The sequence below is a fragment of the Aptenodytes patagonicus genome, chromosome 5 (genome assembly GCF_965638725.1).
Source record: "Aptenodytes patagonicus chromosome 5, bAptPat1.pri.cur, whole genome shotgun sequence".
NCBI classification, from domain to species: Eukaryota; Metazoa; Chordata; class Aves; order Sphenisciformes; family Spheniscidae; genus Aptenodytes; species Aptenodytes patagonicus.
Window position 1 is genome coordinate 52,471,320 of NC_134953.1, and position 18,709 is coordinate 52,490,028.

General features: G+C 51.6%; 2 protein-coding genes across 7 annotated transcripts in view; one reads left to right on the forward strand and one right to left on the reverse strand.

The window, feature by feature from the left end:
• The window catches only part of DNM3 (dynamin 3), a 181,285-nt gene extending 174,732 nt beyond the window's left edge, over positions 1-6,553 (forward strand). For 5 of the 6 annotated variants that reach the window (XM_076339776.1, XM_076339778.1, XM_076339779.1 and 2 more), the window contains one exon: positions 2,120-6,553. In XM_076339776.1, coding sequence (XP_076195891.1) covers positions 2,120-2,189 — 70 coding nt within the window. In that variant the 3' untranslated portion in view covers positions 2,190-6,553. The remainder of the gene's footprint in view (positions 1-2,119) is intronic. The other variant, XM_076339777.1, reaches the window with a different exon arrangement.
• Positions 6,554-13,203: 6,650 nt separating this feature from the next.
• On the reverse strand, positions 13,204-14,281 carry PIGC (phosphatidylinositol glycan anchor biosynthesis class C). The gene has a single exon (XM_076339782.1). The coding sequence runs from the start codon at positions 14,199-14,201 to the stop codon at positions 13,323-13,325; it is 879 nt and encodes a 292-aa protein (XP_076195897.1). The 5' UTR covers positions 14,202-14,281; the 3' UTR covers positions 13,204-13,322.
• Between the last annotated feature and the right edge of the window lie 4,428 nt (positions 14,282-18,709).

The window sequence follows — 18,709 nt, forward strand, 5'->3', positions numbered from 1 at the left end:
TGGGCTGAATAGCAATTTGACTAAATTACATTATTTGAATCCAGTGTGCTGCATTCCACCTGGTATTAAAATGCATGCTTGGGTTTGTATCTTTTAAATTTGATATGAAGACAGCTGTATGCATTTTCCCTTGTTTGTAAATTGTATACACATGATATGATGTTTTCAGTAAGCGCTAAACAATGCAATGTGAGGCATTTCAACAAAGGAATAATTTAATGCAACCCAGCAGAAATGCAGAGCCTTAGAAGTGGTTCTTTATGAAACTACAAATTTTGGAAATGGGTCCAGAAGACCTACACTGGAGCAACACAAGAAACAATAGTTAACACAGTAACATTTTTTCTGTAAGAAAAATACACCATGAAGAAATTATATTTTGCCTATTTTTTTAGCTTGTTGATTTACTTGAACGCTTCAGTTGGCATATTTTGTATTCGTTGCATGTTAGGGATTAAAATTCTAATTTCTTCACCAAAAGAGAATATTGTCGTACAAGATGCACTTTGAGCCAAGCAAGACTTTTTTTGTCAAGTATAAATTTGTCTCATACATTATGTTCCAGTTCCAAGAAAATTAACACATTGTTACATTCTTTTCATCTTCTATTTAGCTTTAACAGAATGAGACATGTTTCCTTTGTAATCTTCTTCAGAGACAGGAACGGTTCCTACTTTCACAGGTGGAGGACAGCGTTAGAGGGGGCTGCACAATTTGTCTTGGCCATTAATGAAGTCTGCTGAAGCTGGATGGGAACTGAAGAGCCCTTGGCTCCCCACCTTGTTCAGATCCCAGGTTCATGCCTCTCAGAGCAGCTATATGCTCTCGTGGTGATCTGGGCTGGGTTAAGGAATAAAGAGAGAGCTGGTACTTCCTGTTAAAGAAAATGGGGAGCAAAAACAGTATGTAAGAGATTGAATAATTGCAGAGATTGAATAATTGCAGCAACAAAACCCTGCTGGAGGGTGCTGAAGAGCTAGCTAAGCAGGCAGGCTGGCTGTGAGGAACAGTCTTTTAGGTATATTTAAACAGCACACAGCAGTGCTGCGCAGAACTGTCTGAGCTAGTGCAGGCACTGGAGGCCACACAGGTATTGTCATCTCAGATTCTGCACAGGCTTTGCTCAGCAGTGGGGTGTTTTAGGCCAAGTGGGAGTATTAACAAAATACTCTTTGTAACTAAGCTGATAGAGTTATCACTGATATTATTAGCACTGATACGAACCATGTACCCTAAATACAGGCAAAAATATAAAAGGCAATTAGGTAGCTACCAGAGAGAATCTGTCTACAGCTCACTACCTACCCCTGCTCAGCCTGGACTGCAGGTGGAACGTGCTCAGCGATTGTACTGCTGCTGTCTAACTCTTGCACTGTGGTCTCTTACCAGATGACGATGCAGCCCAAATTGAAATGCAGGGGTTTGCGGTACACAGGAGCCTGTGCTGAATCAGCCATTTGAAATAGGGGAATAGAGACCCTTAAGCCCTCCCAAGAAATCTGGGACTCCCTTAGCAGTTATTGAAGTTGATAGAGGAGCACATTAGTGTTAAATTAATGAATCTAGAAGCCATAGCCATGGCTAGCATTTTCATAACTGGCCATTGATGTAAAGATTGACATTTGTGCCTCAAGTTCAAGTATGTTGGCGTGGCTCCAGTTGGCCCAACTGCGCAAGAAGCTGCAGGTTTTTCTGCTTCTGCAAACAGCAGCTGAAGTTGCTGCAGGCTGTCTTCCCGAATCCAGCTGGCCACTCTGAAACGTGCCTGTAAGTCCACTCTGTGGCTGTCCAGGCTGGGACTGACCCCTGAGAAAACAGGAATAATGATCCTTCCCTGATGGTTTCCATGGCGCAAGAAGGTAACTGTGTTTGGAGAATACCTAGGGTGTGGACCAGAGAGAAGAGCTGTCTGATGCATGAGAGGGCTAAGGCATGGTATGCACGTGGCAAACCCATCACTTTCTTTCTTATTGTGGATGCTTAGGGCTGTCATGCCTCAGTGTACATGGAAATAAGATTGTTGTGTTCAGGTGCATGTGCGTGTCTGCGTAGTACAGCAAGAGGTGCCAGGTCCGTTCTCAGTGTTTGTGCTTATTGTTTCTTCTCTCTTTCTCTCCAGTCGAAGACCACCCCCTTCACCTACTCGACCCACTGTAATTCGTCCGTTAGATTCATCCCTGTTAGACTAAAAGAAGTTTCTGGCATGTCATTCATTGTTAACCAAATATGTGGAAGCAAATTGCTTGATAACTGTTGCAATAACCAATGTATAGTCGCATGTATGGACATCTATAGGCAAGTAACCAATTTTACTGATATACTCTGTCTATTACGCATTGTTTATGAGGTCTTAAATGTTTTGGGAAGGTCTGTGCTGCCTTGACTTTTCCTTTTTGCAATAGCTGATGTTAGCTAACTTACTGACACACGTGTTCACCCAGGCAACTGTGCTCACAGTCCTGTACAGCCAAAGGAGGGCTTGACTTTGTGCGTGTTTGTGCATGTGTTGATTTGATCTGCTTCTTTTTTTTCCTCTTATCTGAAAGGAATCTTTCTTTTATTTGTACCTTTCAGGTTTTCTATCGTTTGGAATTACACAGTTATGCCTATTTTTTTTTTGAATGGCTAAACTGGGCAGAGATAGACAATGTGGTTTCTTATCAAGCTCTTCTGAAGGCCCCACACTTCCATGTCTCTCTTGGAAGAAGCTTGCTGGATGGCTGCTTCTACAATTTCCCCTTATCTGAAGTCTAGTTTTTAAGGAATGTTGTTAAACAAGAAGGGTGTGTGTGGGACAATGCGTGTTTTACTTTCTTTCCACATTGGTGACTGACGTGCAGAGTTGGTTGGGTGGTTGGTAAGGACCAGGCTGCAGTGCCCCAGCTTACAAGGCTCAGTGTGGAGCCATCTCACCCTGCAGCAAGGATGTGAAAGAGTGGTTTGAAGAGCCAGTACGTGACAGAGCGGTGTGTGGCAGCTCGCTTTGTCCTCTGCTAGTGCTTGCTCACTTTAGTACACCCACTGAACTCCTGGGAAGCCTTGGGGGTATGTGAGTGCATGTAATACGTATAAATGTACTGCACGGCAGGATCCAGAGAACTGAGCATTGGTTTTGGTCATTTTGTGAAACAGAAGGAGCTATAGATACAGATATAGATATTTGCACAGCTGTAAATGGGCTACTGCTCTTCTGCCCACTGTGTGAGCCAATTCACAGAGCTATGGCCTAGATTTGCATCTGAGCTTTCCAAGGGTCCGGTTTGGATTTGAGATATTTGCTCGCGCCACTTGGTAAAGTTCCACTATGTCCCCTATATAAAGATTTTCTCTTTGCATCACTTGAAGTCCCACACACTTTGGATTAGGGTCACTTTATCCAACTAGGTACTGAGAAGTGCTCAGCTGTGCATCCTGGCAATGGATTATTTTAGCAGATGTTCACTTGCAGAGGTCCTCTCTGCCTGTTGTTTTACACATTATATATTAATGCGTTATAAAAACCTGTTGTCTTAACTGCATTACTTCACTTTAAACATTTAGGGTCAGTGTCACCCTTGTAGCTTAAAACTTACTGAGTTGACAGAATTAAACTGGAGATGAATTTGGCCTTGTGTCTTCAGAAACTATTAATTGCTGTTATTACAATTATGGTTACAGAAGCCTAGGCAAAGCAATTGGTGGTTTCAAAGGCCCCCAGTATAATCAGCCTGATAAATTTATTTATTGAGACTGCATGTAGGTCTCCAGTATGCTGTAGCCCCATGGTTAGGAAGAATCCAAACAAAAAGCCACAACCAAGGGGGATTTTGGCTATTAAGTATTCCCAGACTGCTGATTAACTAACAGTTGTGCTCACCACTGAAGCAAATCATGTTTTTGCTTGCATAAGAGAGGCGAGCTTGGGAAAGCATCATGATTTGTATGTTAGCTTAACTTTAATTTCCTGTCAACCTCATACTTGTGACACACACCTGGGGAGTCTAGAGGTCAACATCTGAAGCACAGTGAAGATGGAGTTGGTCAGAGCACCGGCATCTTGGTGATCTCAGAAGATTGCTTAAGTGACCGGTGTTTGTTTGGAGAACAGGCCCAGATCTCCAACACCAAGTGCACAGAATCAGCTTTCAAGGAAAAAAGGTTGCAAACCCAACTACAGTCATATTGATTTTTGCTACCAAAAAAACCCCACATATTTTGATGATTTTTCTTGTGTTCTACAGAGTTTTCCACTGTGTAGCGCGCTCTGCTGTGACATTCAATCCATCTATTAGATGTATTTTTATAAATAGCTATAGTAGTCCATACTGTTGCTTAGCCAGCAAACCTGTATATAGTTTATCAGAACTCTTTGTTACTGACTGGCAGCTGCCTGCTGAGAGAAAGCCAAGCTCTGCGCCTTTTCAACTTCAGCCACAGAAAGTCTCTTTAACCCCAAATTTTGATATTCATTCAGTGATATTCCAAGGCCATGGTCTGGGTTTATCCCACCATACCCTAAGCACTTGACTTAGTTGTCCAAGGTCCCCTTTGTTCAGCACCTCCAGAAGGTGATTCAGACCGGTGCGACTGCATGGGAGATGAGGGTGGTAATGCCAGTAAATTAGGCGCCTCAATTAGATGACATAGATCCTGGCCTAAAAACATGTTTTTAAATCCTCTGTACATGAGACTCCTTAATTTACTTTAATGGTGGTTTCTGTCAAGCATAAGGAAGTAGGTAGCACAGTTCAGCACTGTCGTTAACTCTACCCTCCAAGAAATTGTATTTCTCAGCAGTAACCCTGAATTGTAAATGAAGCTCTCAAGGGTGGATTTACCCAAAAGATGAGGAGGAAGAGGCAGTGGGGTGCCTGTGGCCCCACTGTCAGCACCATCTGGTGCTGCGCTCAATGTTGAGGTCGTGGGACAGAGCTCCACAGCACTCCCTTCCTCTGCATCTTCATTCAGATCGCATCTAAATCTGGCCTTGCGCCTGAAATGCAACACTTTAGGTGTGCAGGTTAATAATTAACCCTGAGCACAGATCCAGAGTTTGATGATTTTACCTCTAACTTCTTGCATATACGCTTTTCAGAATAAACTACATAGAATTGTTGTTTCTAGGAAAAATGCTAAGTGCTTCCCAAGAAATTGCCACATCCAATTGGGTAAGTACTGTGCTCCCAACCTCAGCCCATTTCCTCCTGCTGTGTACAGTGCCTGGAACAGGTTGGTTTGTCCTGCTCGCTCCTGATGCTGGCAAATCGTGTCTCTCCTGTCCCTTGTTCTCAGAGGAGCAGCCTTGGCAGCAACTCGCTCCATGCCTGAAGGACAGCAGGACGAGCACCCCGTGGATCTGCTAGAGGGACTGGCTACCTCCGACTGGCCACTGTCCCCTCTGCGGACACCCTTACACAGGGTGAGCTAAGCCTGAGCTCCTGTAGCTGAGAAGCGCAGGTTGCTCTCCCTTTCTTCGATTCCCTCTGGCAAAGCTCAGAAGATTGCTAGGGAGTAGTGGAGACGCCCGTTAAGCAACAGCAGGGTTTCTGATCTTATGTGAGGTGCGTAATTAGCTGGGTGATGTATGTAGCTAAGTTTCAGGAGGGCGCTCATCTAGTATTGCATTTAGGCTAAGCCTGGGTCTCTGCCTAGAGAACATGTTCCTCCTCACCTCGTTGTGGCTGACCAACAGCTGAAGAGCTTGTGTGTGCTGTAAATAGCTCTCGGCCTTTAATCTCAAGGGATCTTGTGTTAGGATTAAAAAGATTGTATGTTGGCTTATGTACATAGTTAATGTGTGTTTATTTTATTGCTGATCTTGTTGCACTTTCTAAGTAAGCCTCATAAAAGTAGATTATTTATTCTATTAAAGGAGATAACATTATAGGTTATGGCATTTCATGTTAAAGCATAATATAGAAAATATACTATCACAGACAGCTACGCTAAACAATGTGTATACAGCATATTGAGATTACTGGCTAGTTCTGTCTTTCTGTCTTAAAATAGTCCAAACCTCCTGAATTCAAAGCAGACCTGTTTTGCACCTGTGACACCGGGGAGGCATCCAACCTCTTGGTGTGCTTATGGCACAGTTCCTCTCGCTGTGGCATTGAACCCCCTCCCTGGGCTCCAGCAGAACAGCTCCCTTGTGCAAATGAATGTTACTCTGCCTGTCTTTCCTCTTGCTTTGTCTGCAGGCGAGCTGATACCGATGGCTCCTCCCGTCCAGACAGTCCTCCACTCTTGCTTGATATATGATTTGTCCCGTCTTGCCCACCGTTTGCTTTACTGCCTGTCTCTCTACTTTTCCAGGATGGTGTAAACAATGACTTCTTTTTGTAAGAAGCAAACGCTTAATTTCTTTCTGAATTTTGCTCTGTATGTTAATGCCCTACTTCATATGAGCCAAAACATCTGCCTTTGGTTTCATAGTCTGTAAATGGTTTCTGGTGTTGACCTTTGAGCACAGCAAGTCGATTCCCGAAACCATGGTCATTACTGAGCATCACATACACCTGCTGTAAAAATGTTACGCTGCATTTCTGAACCTGAAATAAACTGTAACTCTTGATGGGCTTTTATTATTACTTTCTGGATGCGCATGAGTGGTCTTCTGTCTCTCACACCATCATCTCAGCATGCCGCACTCCGCCTCTGTTGGGGCTGCAGTGAGGATTTATCGGAGATGCGTGTTGCGTTGACATCACTGGAGATGTCATTAAAAGGGGAGAAGTAACCCATGGGAAGCATTCAGCCTGCTGCCCTGCAAGGGGCTTGGAGAGCTGCAGAGATGTTTTGCTGGGAGATGGATGAATGTTTTTCAAGCCATACCTGATATTCATTTCATTGTCGGGGAAAGCATGTTTTGGGAGAGATTAAGAGCTGAGCAGAAGGCCAGACTGTGTCCTCCAGAGCAGGAGCTGGAGTAAAACTGTGCCAGTGTATGCGTTATGTCTGGAAGGGATTTCCCCCTGAAGTGGTTGTGTACGAATGTGCAGATGTCTTGATTACTCAGTGCTCCTTCAGATCTGTATGAGCCAAGTAACTGGAATCAGTGCTTGGAGGAGATGGTCTGTATGGCACAACAGCTGCCTACGGGAGAGGACGTTTCTCACTGAGCGCAACAGTCGCTACGTTGGTCCTTAGGTTTTGGGAAAGGAGGGAGCAAAAGGTGGGATGAGCAAAGCAGCAACGTCCCCGTTGTATTCACTTGCTTGCTGTAACGTTTGGAGATTTTTATTTTTTTTTAATAGTGTTCAATGGCTACGCCTGAGGCAGTCTGTGCACTCCCCCTCAGTGAACAGCAGTGTCACACGTGTTCCATCTGGCTGGAGTACGTTACGTACCCTTGTATGAGTTTGGTTCCCGGCATGACGTGTTGGTTGGTGACACGTTGGCGCTCTGTGCTGGGTAACAGGAGGAGCATCTGCTCTTTTCTAACCGCTGCACTGGGCCATCAACTGCCAAGGGTCTCTCCTGCTAGGGTTGGCAGTAGATTCACTGCACTGCCATCACCCGTGTTTTTAACCTTTCCCAGCAATGTCCCCTCCAGATACCCCAATCCAGCCTGTAGGCCATCTTGTTTGATCATTCCTGATTTCATCAGAATCTCAATTAAAAAAAGGTCTACTCCAAGCACAGTGTTTGAAGCAGATAGAGGTGCAAATTTTAAGGTTGGCTGGGGAAAAAAGCTCGTCTGGAGGATGTTATTTGCTGCAGGAACATTAGAAAGCGTGTGACCAGCGACCTCTGCACTTGTGATGTGGTTGTCCTCTGGCACCAGCAGGTCAGATGAGAAGCGGTGAGGATGAAAGACGAGGCTGTGCTGATAGCCAGCTGATTCTAATCTTGCTCTTTTCCTTAATGGGCATGTTCTGTGCCTTTTGCTCTTAACACATTTTATTAAGATAACTTTGTATATAAGTCATTTTATTGTATCTTGACCGTTTGTTTTAAATCTCTTCTCTCCCACTCCCTGTGAATTTTGGGGTTTTTTTCTGTCTTTTTCCTAGGCAACCTCCACCAGCTGTTCCAGGAAGATTGTCCTAACACATGCATTTCTTTTTTCTTACATGCAATCTGTCTTTTTTTTCCCCAAAATTACCTTTAATTTGCACTAGCCTATTTGTAAATGAAAGATTTTATTTTCAGATGTCAATGATAAGCCTGGATATAAAGAAAATAAAAATTCTGACTACAAAATGAATGTGTGCTGGTTTTCTATTGAAGAGTCTACCCACTCTTTCTCAAATGGAGCCATTAACACCCCATGGAAGCAATTGCCTGGGCTCTGTGGAGACTCCCACCCTCTGAGGTGGCGGAGGGAGGGACGTTCTGCTGGGATTCCACCACTGCTGCTGAATTCATTAAGCACCAGGGTTGCTCTGTATAAATGGCTCTGGCTTAGCATTAGCAGGAAGAAGAGTAGCCAGCTTCTTTAACAACAAAAGAGTCCCAAAAGATGTCTAACGCACCAGGAGCAACACCTGACTGTGTGCAGAGTGGAAAGTCAAAGGAGGAGATTGTGGCAGTCTCTCCACTGATGAATCTGCACAATTCTAAATAAATCACAGCTGCTCTGACCATTTTTTTTCAAGCTAAACCTCTGAATTCCTTTCGAGCCGACCTCATTGGAGCATCTGAGCTCAAATAGCTGTAAGTAGCTACCTCTGGGATTCCAGAAGTGTCTGTCCCTATGGAAAAGATAAAATCTGGGATTTAATGTTTAGAAGAGATGCTTTTTTTGGGTGCTAGAGAAGTTTATGAAGAGTAAGTCTAAAAAAGGGAAATTTGATGGGTTTTATTGACTTTTTTCCTCATATGAAAACAAAGAAGGGATGTCTCACAAACCATTGCAGATAAATCAGAGGGAACTGTACAGATATGAACTGGAGGTACAACACAGCATCGGGACTCCAGCCCGTTGTTTAAGCGGCACAAAGAAAACATTTCTTTGTAGTAGGAAGTTCATGCTGAGAGGGAGCTGCAGTGGTGCTGCTCAGGGGATGGCGGCAGGCGAGTGGAGGAGATCAGTGTCATGTGTGTCTAGAAGGGGCCTGACAACACACAGGCTGAGCTCGGTTTCAAGCCAGGTCTGACACAGCTTTGCTGAATTTGGGCAATTCCTCCTGTTCCAACTGATTTAGGTCCCTGCTGACCTCTGGTATATCCAGGGAGCTGCTGAACCACCTGCATGTGCTGGTAAAAGCCAGACACTGAGTTTGCTCAAATTATAAGGGAGTGAAAGCCCAGAGAGCTGTAGACTTACAGCTTTCTTCTCACTTAGACTTTGTCTTTTGGTAGACTACAACAGAAGAAACGGCAATGGTATTAGCAAAAAGGGGAAAAAAACACCCAAGTACAGCAATTCTTAGGAGAGGGAGATAAATAATCATTCCTGCTAGACCTTGGAACTGCATGTGCTAAACTAGGAATTGCTGGAGCTGGAAAGAGTACAGTGATGGGCAAGGTGCTTCCCAGCACCCTGGGAAAAGGGAGAGATGGAGGCTCCTAACAGTCCCATCAACACAACTGTCCCAAGAGTAGGGGATGAGGAGGGGAGCTCAGACTGGCCATATCTTTCATCTGTGGAACTCACCACTGTCAGGTTCTGAGGCAAAAAAAACCTCAGCAGAGTTCATCAGGAACTGTGTATTTTCAGGACTACTACAGAACCGACGGCGTTTGTACCCAGCGGGCTCTTAAGGTTCTGGCCGTGCTTCACCTCTCAGGAAAGAGGGAATGGGAACAGGCTGACATTCACAGACTGCTTTTTTTCCATGTTGTTCAGAAATCTGCTCTGCACCGGGGGAAGCTCTTACTGTGTTCCCTCTGGGATACAGCATGGTACCAACAGAGGAACCAACAACAAATAAAAGGTAGCTGATACTTTAGTTGTGTGGCCTTACCTACAGCACCCCAACCAGGAGCTGCTGCTGTCCTCCTAGCTACCAGCCAACTTCCATGCATTAGGCTGTAAGGCACAAACTTCTTTCTTGGGGCATTTTATGGTGTTAAACCTTTCACAGAAACCTTTACCTTCTTCTGAAGTATTTGATAAAAAATATTGTTGGAAATAGGACTCTGAACTTCATGGTTTTCTGGTAGCTATTCCTAAAATCTCCTAAGTAGAAAGACGAAGGTATTGGTGTACTGGGAAACCTCGACATGTTCTTTATCATCAACTCACGGGATGACTTTTTGAAGAAGGTGTTTAACCTTGTCTGCGCTATTTCCACCCTGCAATGGTATACGTTCTGTGGTTAGGTGGAGAAGGCTACGGGTGCTGCACCAGCTGGTGGCATTATGTGTCCCAGGCTGCTTTTCAATGGATGGGTTAGGACCAAAATCCTATTTTGGTTTCCTGATCATTCATGTTGTTGCTGTTGCCTCTCACGTCACAAAGCTGAGAAAAGCTTAGTGATTACTGCGGGAATTGAAGAGATACAAAGATCTCACCTTCAAAGACTAAAGCTTCACTCTTTCCAGGCTTCCCAGATCCAGTCTCCCAGGTGTGGAGGGACGCGAGCCCCTGACAGCACAGCGTGGGTGGCTGACACTCGCCTTTCCCTGCAGCAGAGGCTGTAGATGGAGATTCCAGACAGCACGTGTCAGCAGTTCCCCCAGGAGCGAGGCTTATCCCCAGCCAGTTTACAATTACTCACATTTGGCCAGCTTCAAATCAAAAGAAAACGTCCCACTGAAGTACTCAATCTCAGTGGACTTGGAAACTTAAGGGAAAGAAACTGCACTTCCTTGTAATGCAAAATAACATTTAACTCTTTAGAGTTGGTTGTTGATGATTTGGTTGCATGCAAACTGAGAAGGACCTATTTCTTTGGTCTCATCGTGTGCTTCATCAGAGAAGCCGCAGACCAGTACGCTCAGGTAGTGAATGCTCAAAGGGCATCCAGCTTTACTGCTGAGCTGGGCGTAGAGTTATGGCAAAGTTTTTTCTGTAGAGCATATTCTGGCCTCGGGCATAAAGACCTACTCATAATGGCCATTTATTTAGCATCTTAAATAACTTCAGCAGCATTGCAGAGCATGTGTCCTCAGGAAAAGGTCAGAGAAGTCCCAGGGAAACTCTGCCTGGCCTTTGTGTCTCCTTCTCTCCTCTTCCTGGCCTCTCCCTTGCATTCTTCCCTCCTTCAAAGTCCCTTTGCGCATCCAGGCCGTGGACTGGGCTTTATCTTTTTAGACTCCCAGGTTAGGAAGGGCAGGGTAGCCGTTCAGGCAAGCTAAGGGGAGGGCTAATCCGTTTCCCAGGGGATATCTGGGCAAGGACTGAAGCTAAGGAGGAGGTGAAGGGAAGGAGCTGGGTGGAGCAGAGAGACCTGGGGCTGTGGGCAGGGATGAAACTGCCTGCAGCAGGCTGGACGGGACACATCCTGCATCCTGCCTGGAGCTGGGCAGACGGGGCCTGCTGAATCCATCAAAGCCCAGGGATCTGCATAGGTGATCCACTGGGTTCCAGCTGTGGCTGAGGCAAATGTGGCAGTCTGTGCCTGTTTCTACCTGGAATGATGTCCGGGTAGTTGATGTTTGCACTTTTCCTAACCCAGAGCTGGTTTTGAGAGCCTGAATTTGGGAAGAGTATTTTTTTGGAAATATTTCTCCTTGGGGGAATGGGCGCAGCAGAAGCGCTGCTTTCTTGTAGCCTCTACCGTGATAGACATTAACAACAGGCACCAGGCAAGCTAGATTTGATTTACTTTTGATTTACACTCAAGCCTTGCCCTACTGATGGACTCTGTGAATCGGCTTTGGATGGCAGCGTTACAATGGCATTAGCCCAGTGCGAGATGGGGCGTCCTGCTCGCTGAGCAGCTTTCTGAGAAACCTCCTTGTGAAAAAAGAGTCTTCTTTCTGAAGAACTAAAAAATGTCATCTTGACTGTGGGCATCTGGCTACTCTGTGCTCCCTGTGAGACTGGAGCATGGGCTCTAAACTTCCACAGGTTTTCTTTAATTAAAACCAAAATGAGATGTAGCCATCACCATGATGACAACAGCAACATTTAACACTTGGCAAGAGCCGTAACAAAGCACTGGAGGTGTTGGGGACTCCGCCAGGGGTTGCTCATTTCCGAGAAAGCCCAAGGAGTGCGCGGCAAGCACCCGCTCGCTGGGGTGGGATGCCAATGCTCAACGGGATGGGGTAAATCAAGCAGAAAGTTGCACTTCTGCAGCGTTGGGTTTCCAAATGAGAAAAGCTTCATAAAAACCCAGGTAATGCCAAATGCATCCCTGCGAGGTGGGGCTGGGGAGGCATTGCACCCCTTCCCTCCTGCGGTGCCTGCTCCAGCGGGCTCTGCTCCCCGGGGCGGCTGGAGCAGAGCCGGGCTGCCAAGGAACGGTCCCAGACGGGAGCAGGGAAAGGGAAAGCACCGGGGAAGCCTTCCAGGCACAGGGCCGGCTCGTCCTGGCCTGGCCTCCAGCAGGACTTGTTTGCCAGGACTGCCCTCTGTTGCGGTGTGTGCAGACAGCCGCTGGACAGACGGCCGCCAGACAGGACCTCGCTGTGCCCCACTGCTGTCGCAGCAGCCTGGCATCTCCCCAGCTGGTGGGTACACTCACGGGGGTCTGTGCTGAGGTCCATCCCTCTGGCTCAGGGTCTCGCCCTGTGGTGAGGCCAGATCCACCTCTGGGAGGGGGTTAGAGAGGGGAGGAAGGCATCTTGCCTCCTCACCCCCTGCTTCTCCTAAAGGATTTAGGGTAACGTGGTGCCTGGCAGCATTGTGAGGCTATTCTGGCATCAGCGACCAGGGGGGTGCAGGTGAGCAGGGCTCTGCACTGCATCCGTCCCAGCCACCCTCGTGCTTGGTTCTGCAGGTCCGGCAGCACCCACCGCCCCATGCGCTGCCACCCTGCCCACAGCGACCCTCACCCAGCCCCCTTCCCCTCCAGCCCTCCCAGGGAAGTGCTGTCCGTCCCCATCGCACACGTTGAGGTCCTTGGGGCTGAGGACTTCCATGAGCATGCTGTGGGGCACATCTGAGCCAGATGTGCGTTTCCACGTGGCATTTCTGCTCAGGGGATGCACACACCCCCTGCATCCCTCCCAAACACAGGTACGAGTCTGTGTGGCCAGAGCACGCACCGCCCCACTCGCCTGCATCCCGAGCTGCTGCACAGGCCAGCCGCTCTGCGGGGTTCAGCTCCTTCCTTCGCCAAAACCAAGCAGCTCAGCTCTGGAAACAGGTGCTGAGGATAACACACACAAATTTGGTCCTCGCTGCTGTGCGAGGGGCTTTATTGGGCTGGTGTCCTCCCCCGCAGTGCTATCCCCTGACAAGGGCCTTTGTGCTGCTCACAGCAGAGGGTCTCCCCGGGCCAGGCCTACATGAGGAACCTGGAGAGGTCTTCCTTGATTTCAGCCTCATCCCATGGCCCGTGGATGTTGTCCTTGAGCAGCTGAAGGCGGATGAGGCAGTAAGGGCAGAGGCAGGAGATGGCAAGCAGCAGCGAGGCAAAGAGCACAGCGCCCACACTGGAGACGGTGGCCAGCCCCGCCAGCGCCACCAGTGCGAAGAGTACCGTCACCCCCACATAGCATCGGGGCGTCTGGGCTTTCAGTTTCTTCTGCAGCATGGGCCAGAGAGCAAAGATCTGCATGGCGAAGGTGACCATGACAAAGGCGTGGAGGGAGCGAGGCAGGCGGGAGGCCAGGCACACCGAGGCAAAGATGGCCATGTTGAGGGACAGCGTGCTGGAGACGATGGCAGCGTTGGCGCCATAGTCGAAGAAGATGAGGTGGCCGAGGAGCATGAGGGCCGACATGGCATAGATGGTGTCCGTGCTGATGGACTCTGTCAGCGTCTTCAGCACTGGCGAGAAGCCGTAGGTGAAGGCGGCGAACACCAGCGTGCTCTTCAGGTCGGCCCACCGCGTCCGCCTGCTCTCCCGGCGCCCGGCCCCGCCGTCCACGGTGTCGAAGAGGATGTAGCCGAGCAGGGAGGAGACCAGGGCCGCCCCGAAAAGCCCCTGCGGGCTCAGCATCCCGGCGTCCATGTACCACCAGGTGACGACGAAGACGCAGACGCTGCACAGCTGCTGCACCACCGCTCCCGACTGAAAGACGACGGCCCGGTACCGGTACCGGCGGGCGTGCACGTTCTTCCGCAGCTCCTCCAGGAACCGCTGGTCCACGTAGTTATCGGGGAAGGGTTGCCGCTCGTACAGCACCTTCTGCCACCGCCGCCCGGGGACCGGCTCCATCTCCCCGGGACGGGACGGGACGGGACGGGACGGGACGGGACGGGGGGGGGGGGGGCTCCTCCGCCCCACACGCACCCGCGCCCGGCCCCGCCGCCTCCGCCGGGCCCCGGTCGCGGCGCAAGGGACGCCGGGGCGCTCGGGGCTGCCACCTGCCGGCGGGACCCCCCGGCAAACGGTGCTGTTTACCCCGGAACGGGCGGCTGGGGAGAGGTTTGGGCGGCGGGAGGTGCTCGGGCCGGGGCGGGGGGGGCGGTCTGGCAGCAGCTCCGGGGATCCCGAGCCGCGCCGCGATGGGGACGGGGCACGGGGCTGCTCATGCCAGGGCGGACCTGGTGGAAGCAGGAGGGATGAGGAGGGGGCAGCAGTGCTGGGCACCGTCAGGCCTGTGAGGGCTCTCCCTCTGGGGTGAGGCCCCCCCCGGGGCTGCCCTCCCCTCTCCCTGCAAGCAGGCTGTTCCTTGCAGCCAGCTTTTGCGGGGGGTTCAGGGGAGACCCCAGCTCCATGCCAGGATCTGGCCATTCTGAGTGCCACAGCCCTTATCCTGCACACAGACTTCTGCATGGAAGTGCTGCTCGGGCTGCCTCGCTTCTGCCTGTCCCCCAAAACGGCCAGGCTGGCAGCTGCAGGAGGTACCGCCAGCCCCATGGGAAGGAGGGATGCTCCTGCTGTGGGCTGGGCAGGTCCTGCCATGGTCCCGGCAGCAGCTGTGCCCACGCACCATGGCAAAGGGCTCTCCCGGGGGACCCTCCTGCAGCCCCAATGCACCATCCTTAAGCGGCCATCAAGAAGAAGGGCACAGCCGGTCGGTGGGATTTGGTCTGGTCCTCTCTGTGCTTGGGCATCCCCGTGTGTGTCTGGCCTTGCTGCTCGGTGATTGACCCCAGCCCGTGTCACAAGCCCCACTCCCCGTCTCGGCCCAGCGAGGCACCTGCTTTTCTGGCCAAACCAGGCTCCAGCACACACGTTGGGGAATGTGGGTGTGATGCTGCGAGCACAGGTCACCTTTCCCCTGCAGCTCCTGCCTTCTCACAGCTCAGTCCTGCCCTGCTCCCTGAGCCTGCTGGCACAGTCAAGAAACGGAGCAGGAGGAGGATAAAGAGAAGTCGTGGCTGAGCAGGGGCCGAGAAGTGCGGCTCTACAGGGACACCCATCTCCTGTGCTGCCCATCCCCTCACCAAAAGGACCGAGCTAGCGTGCAGTGGGGGGACTGGGGAACAAAAAGGGACGAGGAGAGGTTTTGCAAAGGCAAGAGGCATTTTCCCTAAGTGCGTGTTTGTTTGTGCTCAGGTCAGAGCCTTCCCAGCCCCGGAGAGGTGCTTGCTGCAGAGGAGCTGCTTACTTTGGCCTCACCCGAGAGGCCTCAGCCTGGGGTAGAGCAGCCCCGAACACTGCCCTGTTTGTGCTTCGGGAAGGGGCGTTTGTGGCCGTCCTGCCACGGTGGGAGCAGGCGAAAGAGCTGACAGTTGTTTCCACCACCCTCCAGCCCTCACATGTTTCCCTTCGCATGGTCAGCAGCCAGCCAGTGCCTGCCGTGGGGAATTCTCCAAGCAGGACCCCACCTTGTCCAGATACGTGCGGAGCAGCAGGTAACCCCCACACTGCTGGTGTGCCTTTGGGGTGGCCTTGGGCTGAGACACCCCACGGTGACATGTAAAAAGTGCCACCTCCCAGCGCTATATCATTGCACTTGCTCTGCAGGGCAGGAGCGGCTGCTCACCCCGTGCAGGTACCCCATGCCAAGGGGCAAAGCTGGCAGCCTCCAAGCCAGGATGGAGCTGGACTCAGTTTTAGCTGCTCTACCTAAGAGCCCCCATTCCTGTGCTCGGTACGGGGCCACGTGTGCGCATACCTCCATGCGCGCAAGCCAGTGCCCACAGGGACAGGGAGTGCTGCCAGCTCCCGCCATTGCTGGCATTGCCTTGAAGCCCAGGGCCTGGGAACTCAAGATTTGGAACAAGCTGTCATTCTCCCAAAGTCGCAGAGTAAAGCTGGGGCGTGCAAGAGAAAAGCTCAGAGGGCAGCGCGCCCTTCCTGCTCCCCTGAGAAGTGCCACGGGCACCACAGTGGAGGGATGCCACCTCCCATGGACACGGGCAGGGCAGCACTCCGCTCTCGCTGCAAGTGTACGTAACCGTGATGCTCTGGGAACCAGGAACAGTGGGCTGGACTGGGGCTGGGGCATGATGCTGCCTCAATGTGGTCAGGTCCATCTGGAAAGCCCAGTGGAGGGAAGAGAATAGAGACGAGGGCTGCGTCTCGTGCCTCTTGAAACCTCTTCTGCTGTGGGCCACCAAAGTCCCCCTCGGAGGCAGGGAGAGGCAGGAGACTGCTGCTGGTCGGTGACCCACAGCATCCCCAGCCTGTGCCGGGTGATGCCAGCCGTGGCAGAAGCAGAGCAAAGCCCCTCTGGGAGATGCCAGCACAGCAGCTGTAGCCCCCAGCCACCGGACGAGGGGATCACCCTGGCACTGGCTTCACACCCTTGGCAGCACCAACCCAGTGCCGAGTCCCACAGGGCCTGGCGCCCACTCAGTGATTGGGAGACCCCAATGGGCTCCGGCACGAAGCAGCTGCCGCTGCTGCACTGGCACTGCATCCCTGCAGGAGGGGACAGTGTGTGCTCTGCCGTGGTGTGAACGTATTGCTCACGGTCCAAAGGGCAGCTCAGCCCTGCCTGGGTGGCCCAGACTTTGCCTGCAAGGGAATGACTCACCTGCCTGCACAACCGTCCCACCACGGGACCGGCCACAGGACCGGCCACATCACCGTCCATACCTGCCAGTCAGAGGGGAACATGCACGATGGAGTCACCCCTCAGCCCTCCTGGGGCTACGTGGCCATCGGGGCTCTCTTGGTAGGGACGAGCAGTAGCTGAAGTCAAGGGTGCGAAAGCCCTTTGTGAGCATCTTAATTCCCACTCTGGATTCCATGCAAGAAGACCTCCCTCACCTCATGATTAGGTGTCCCCAGGTGCTGCTGGCCTCTGGAGCAGCTGTAAGACGGCGAGTGCTGTGAGACCCTCTGCTGAAATGCGGGAATGCATGGCACTACAAACCCCGTATAGGTGGAGGCCCTGTTGGCTTGGCTGTCCCCTGCCCTTTGCAAAGGGACCCCACTGTGGATTTGTTTAGTTTCTGCCAAGCTCCGAACGTTTGAACAAGCTGCTGAAGCTGCTTGGAAGGAAGGCTGGAAAAGGTGACAGGCTGGGACTGAAATAGCTGTGACTGATCTAGGCCTCTGCTGGAGATATGTGAATATCAAAGTATGGAGGGCACTGCTCCCCCTGCCTGCCAGCACAGGTGAATCCTTGGGGGGAGCTGCTTCCAGGTGTGTCTGCTTCTCTTCAGGGTGGGACCATCACTTGTGCCACAAAGTGGGCTTCGAAATAACTAAACAGCACACCCTGCTTAGAGTTTGAGCTTGCTTGAGGCTACACGAGGGTGGATTCCGCACCACCCCACGTCCCTCGGCTGGGGCTCTCCCCCTGCATCCTGCCTGCGTCACCCCGCGGGGGACAGGGCTGCTCCAGCTGCAAGTCCGCAATGGCACCGGCAGCTCTGCAGGTTGCCTCGTGGTGCAGGCTCTGTCCTTCTCGCCCTCCCTCTGCAGCGAGGGGTGCCTGCGAGGGTTGTGCTCTGTGTCCTGGGTTGCTGCAGTGGAGCTGGGTTCCCCCGTGGGCCTGGGGTGGCAGGATGGACGGGGCTGCCTGCAAGCGCAGCTATGGACAATCGGGCTTCGTTTCTCTGCCAGACGATCCCCCCAGCCTTCCCCTTTGACCCTGGAGCTGAACCCTCCCTCTGCAGGAATTTTTTTTTGGGGGGGGGGGAGAGGGGGTGGGGAGGTTGGCGCAGCTCCAGCTGCTGAATTTTTCCATGCCCAGAGGCCATCTCCTGCCTTAAATGGCCCCATAACATGGGCTGCATCTTGCTCTCCTGCAATCACCTATTTAAGGATTTTTTTTTTGATCCAGTCCCCAGCAAAGAGTGGGATGACACCAGCCCAGCGCCTCGCAGCTGGGCTGAGCCCTGTGCGGGGACGCTGGGGCACACGGGGCTGGTTGCCCCAGGATCCCCTGCAGCAGTGTGCCCGGGCACGGGGGAATCCAGTGCTGCTCCAGCTCTCCCAAGCACCTCCCTTCCCTGCGCGCAGGTCGAGTTTCCTGGATACAGGCCTGCATCCTGGTCCCAGGGGGACCTGGGCCACCGGCAGCATGTGAGCTGGCAGTGGCATCCCCTGCACAGAGATGCCCTTGCCGTGGGCAGCCCGTGCCACTCCTGGGCCCCCTCAGGCACAGCTCCTGCCCACGGCCTCGCTGGCCAGACTCCAGAGCCCTCCTGCCCTCCGCAGCATCTTCCACCACCCAGGAAGCCTCCCTGCAAGCTTGGGTGAGGGATGCTGTCTCCCATATGGGCTCAGCGGAGGCCCCACTGGCCCTGGCCACATGCCATGGTGCTGGCAGTGCAGCCAGGGCAGGGAGCGTGCCACGATCCTTGCGGGTCTCCATCCCA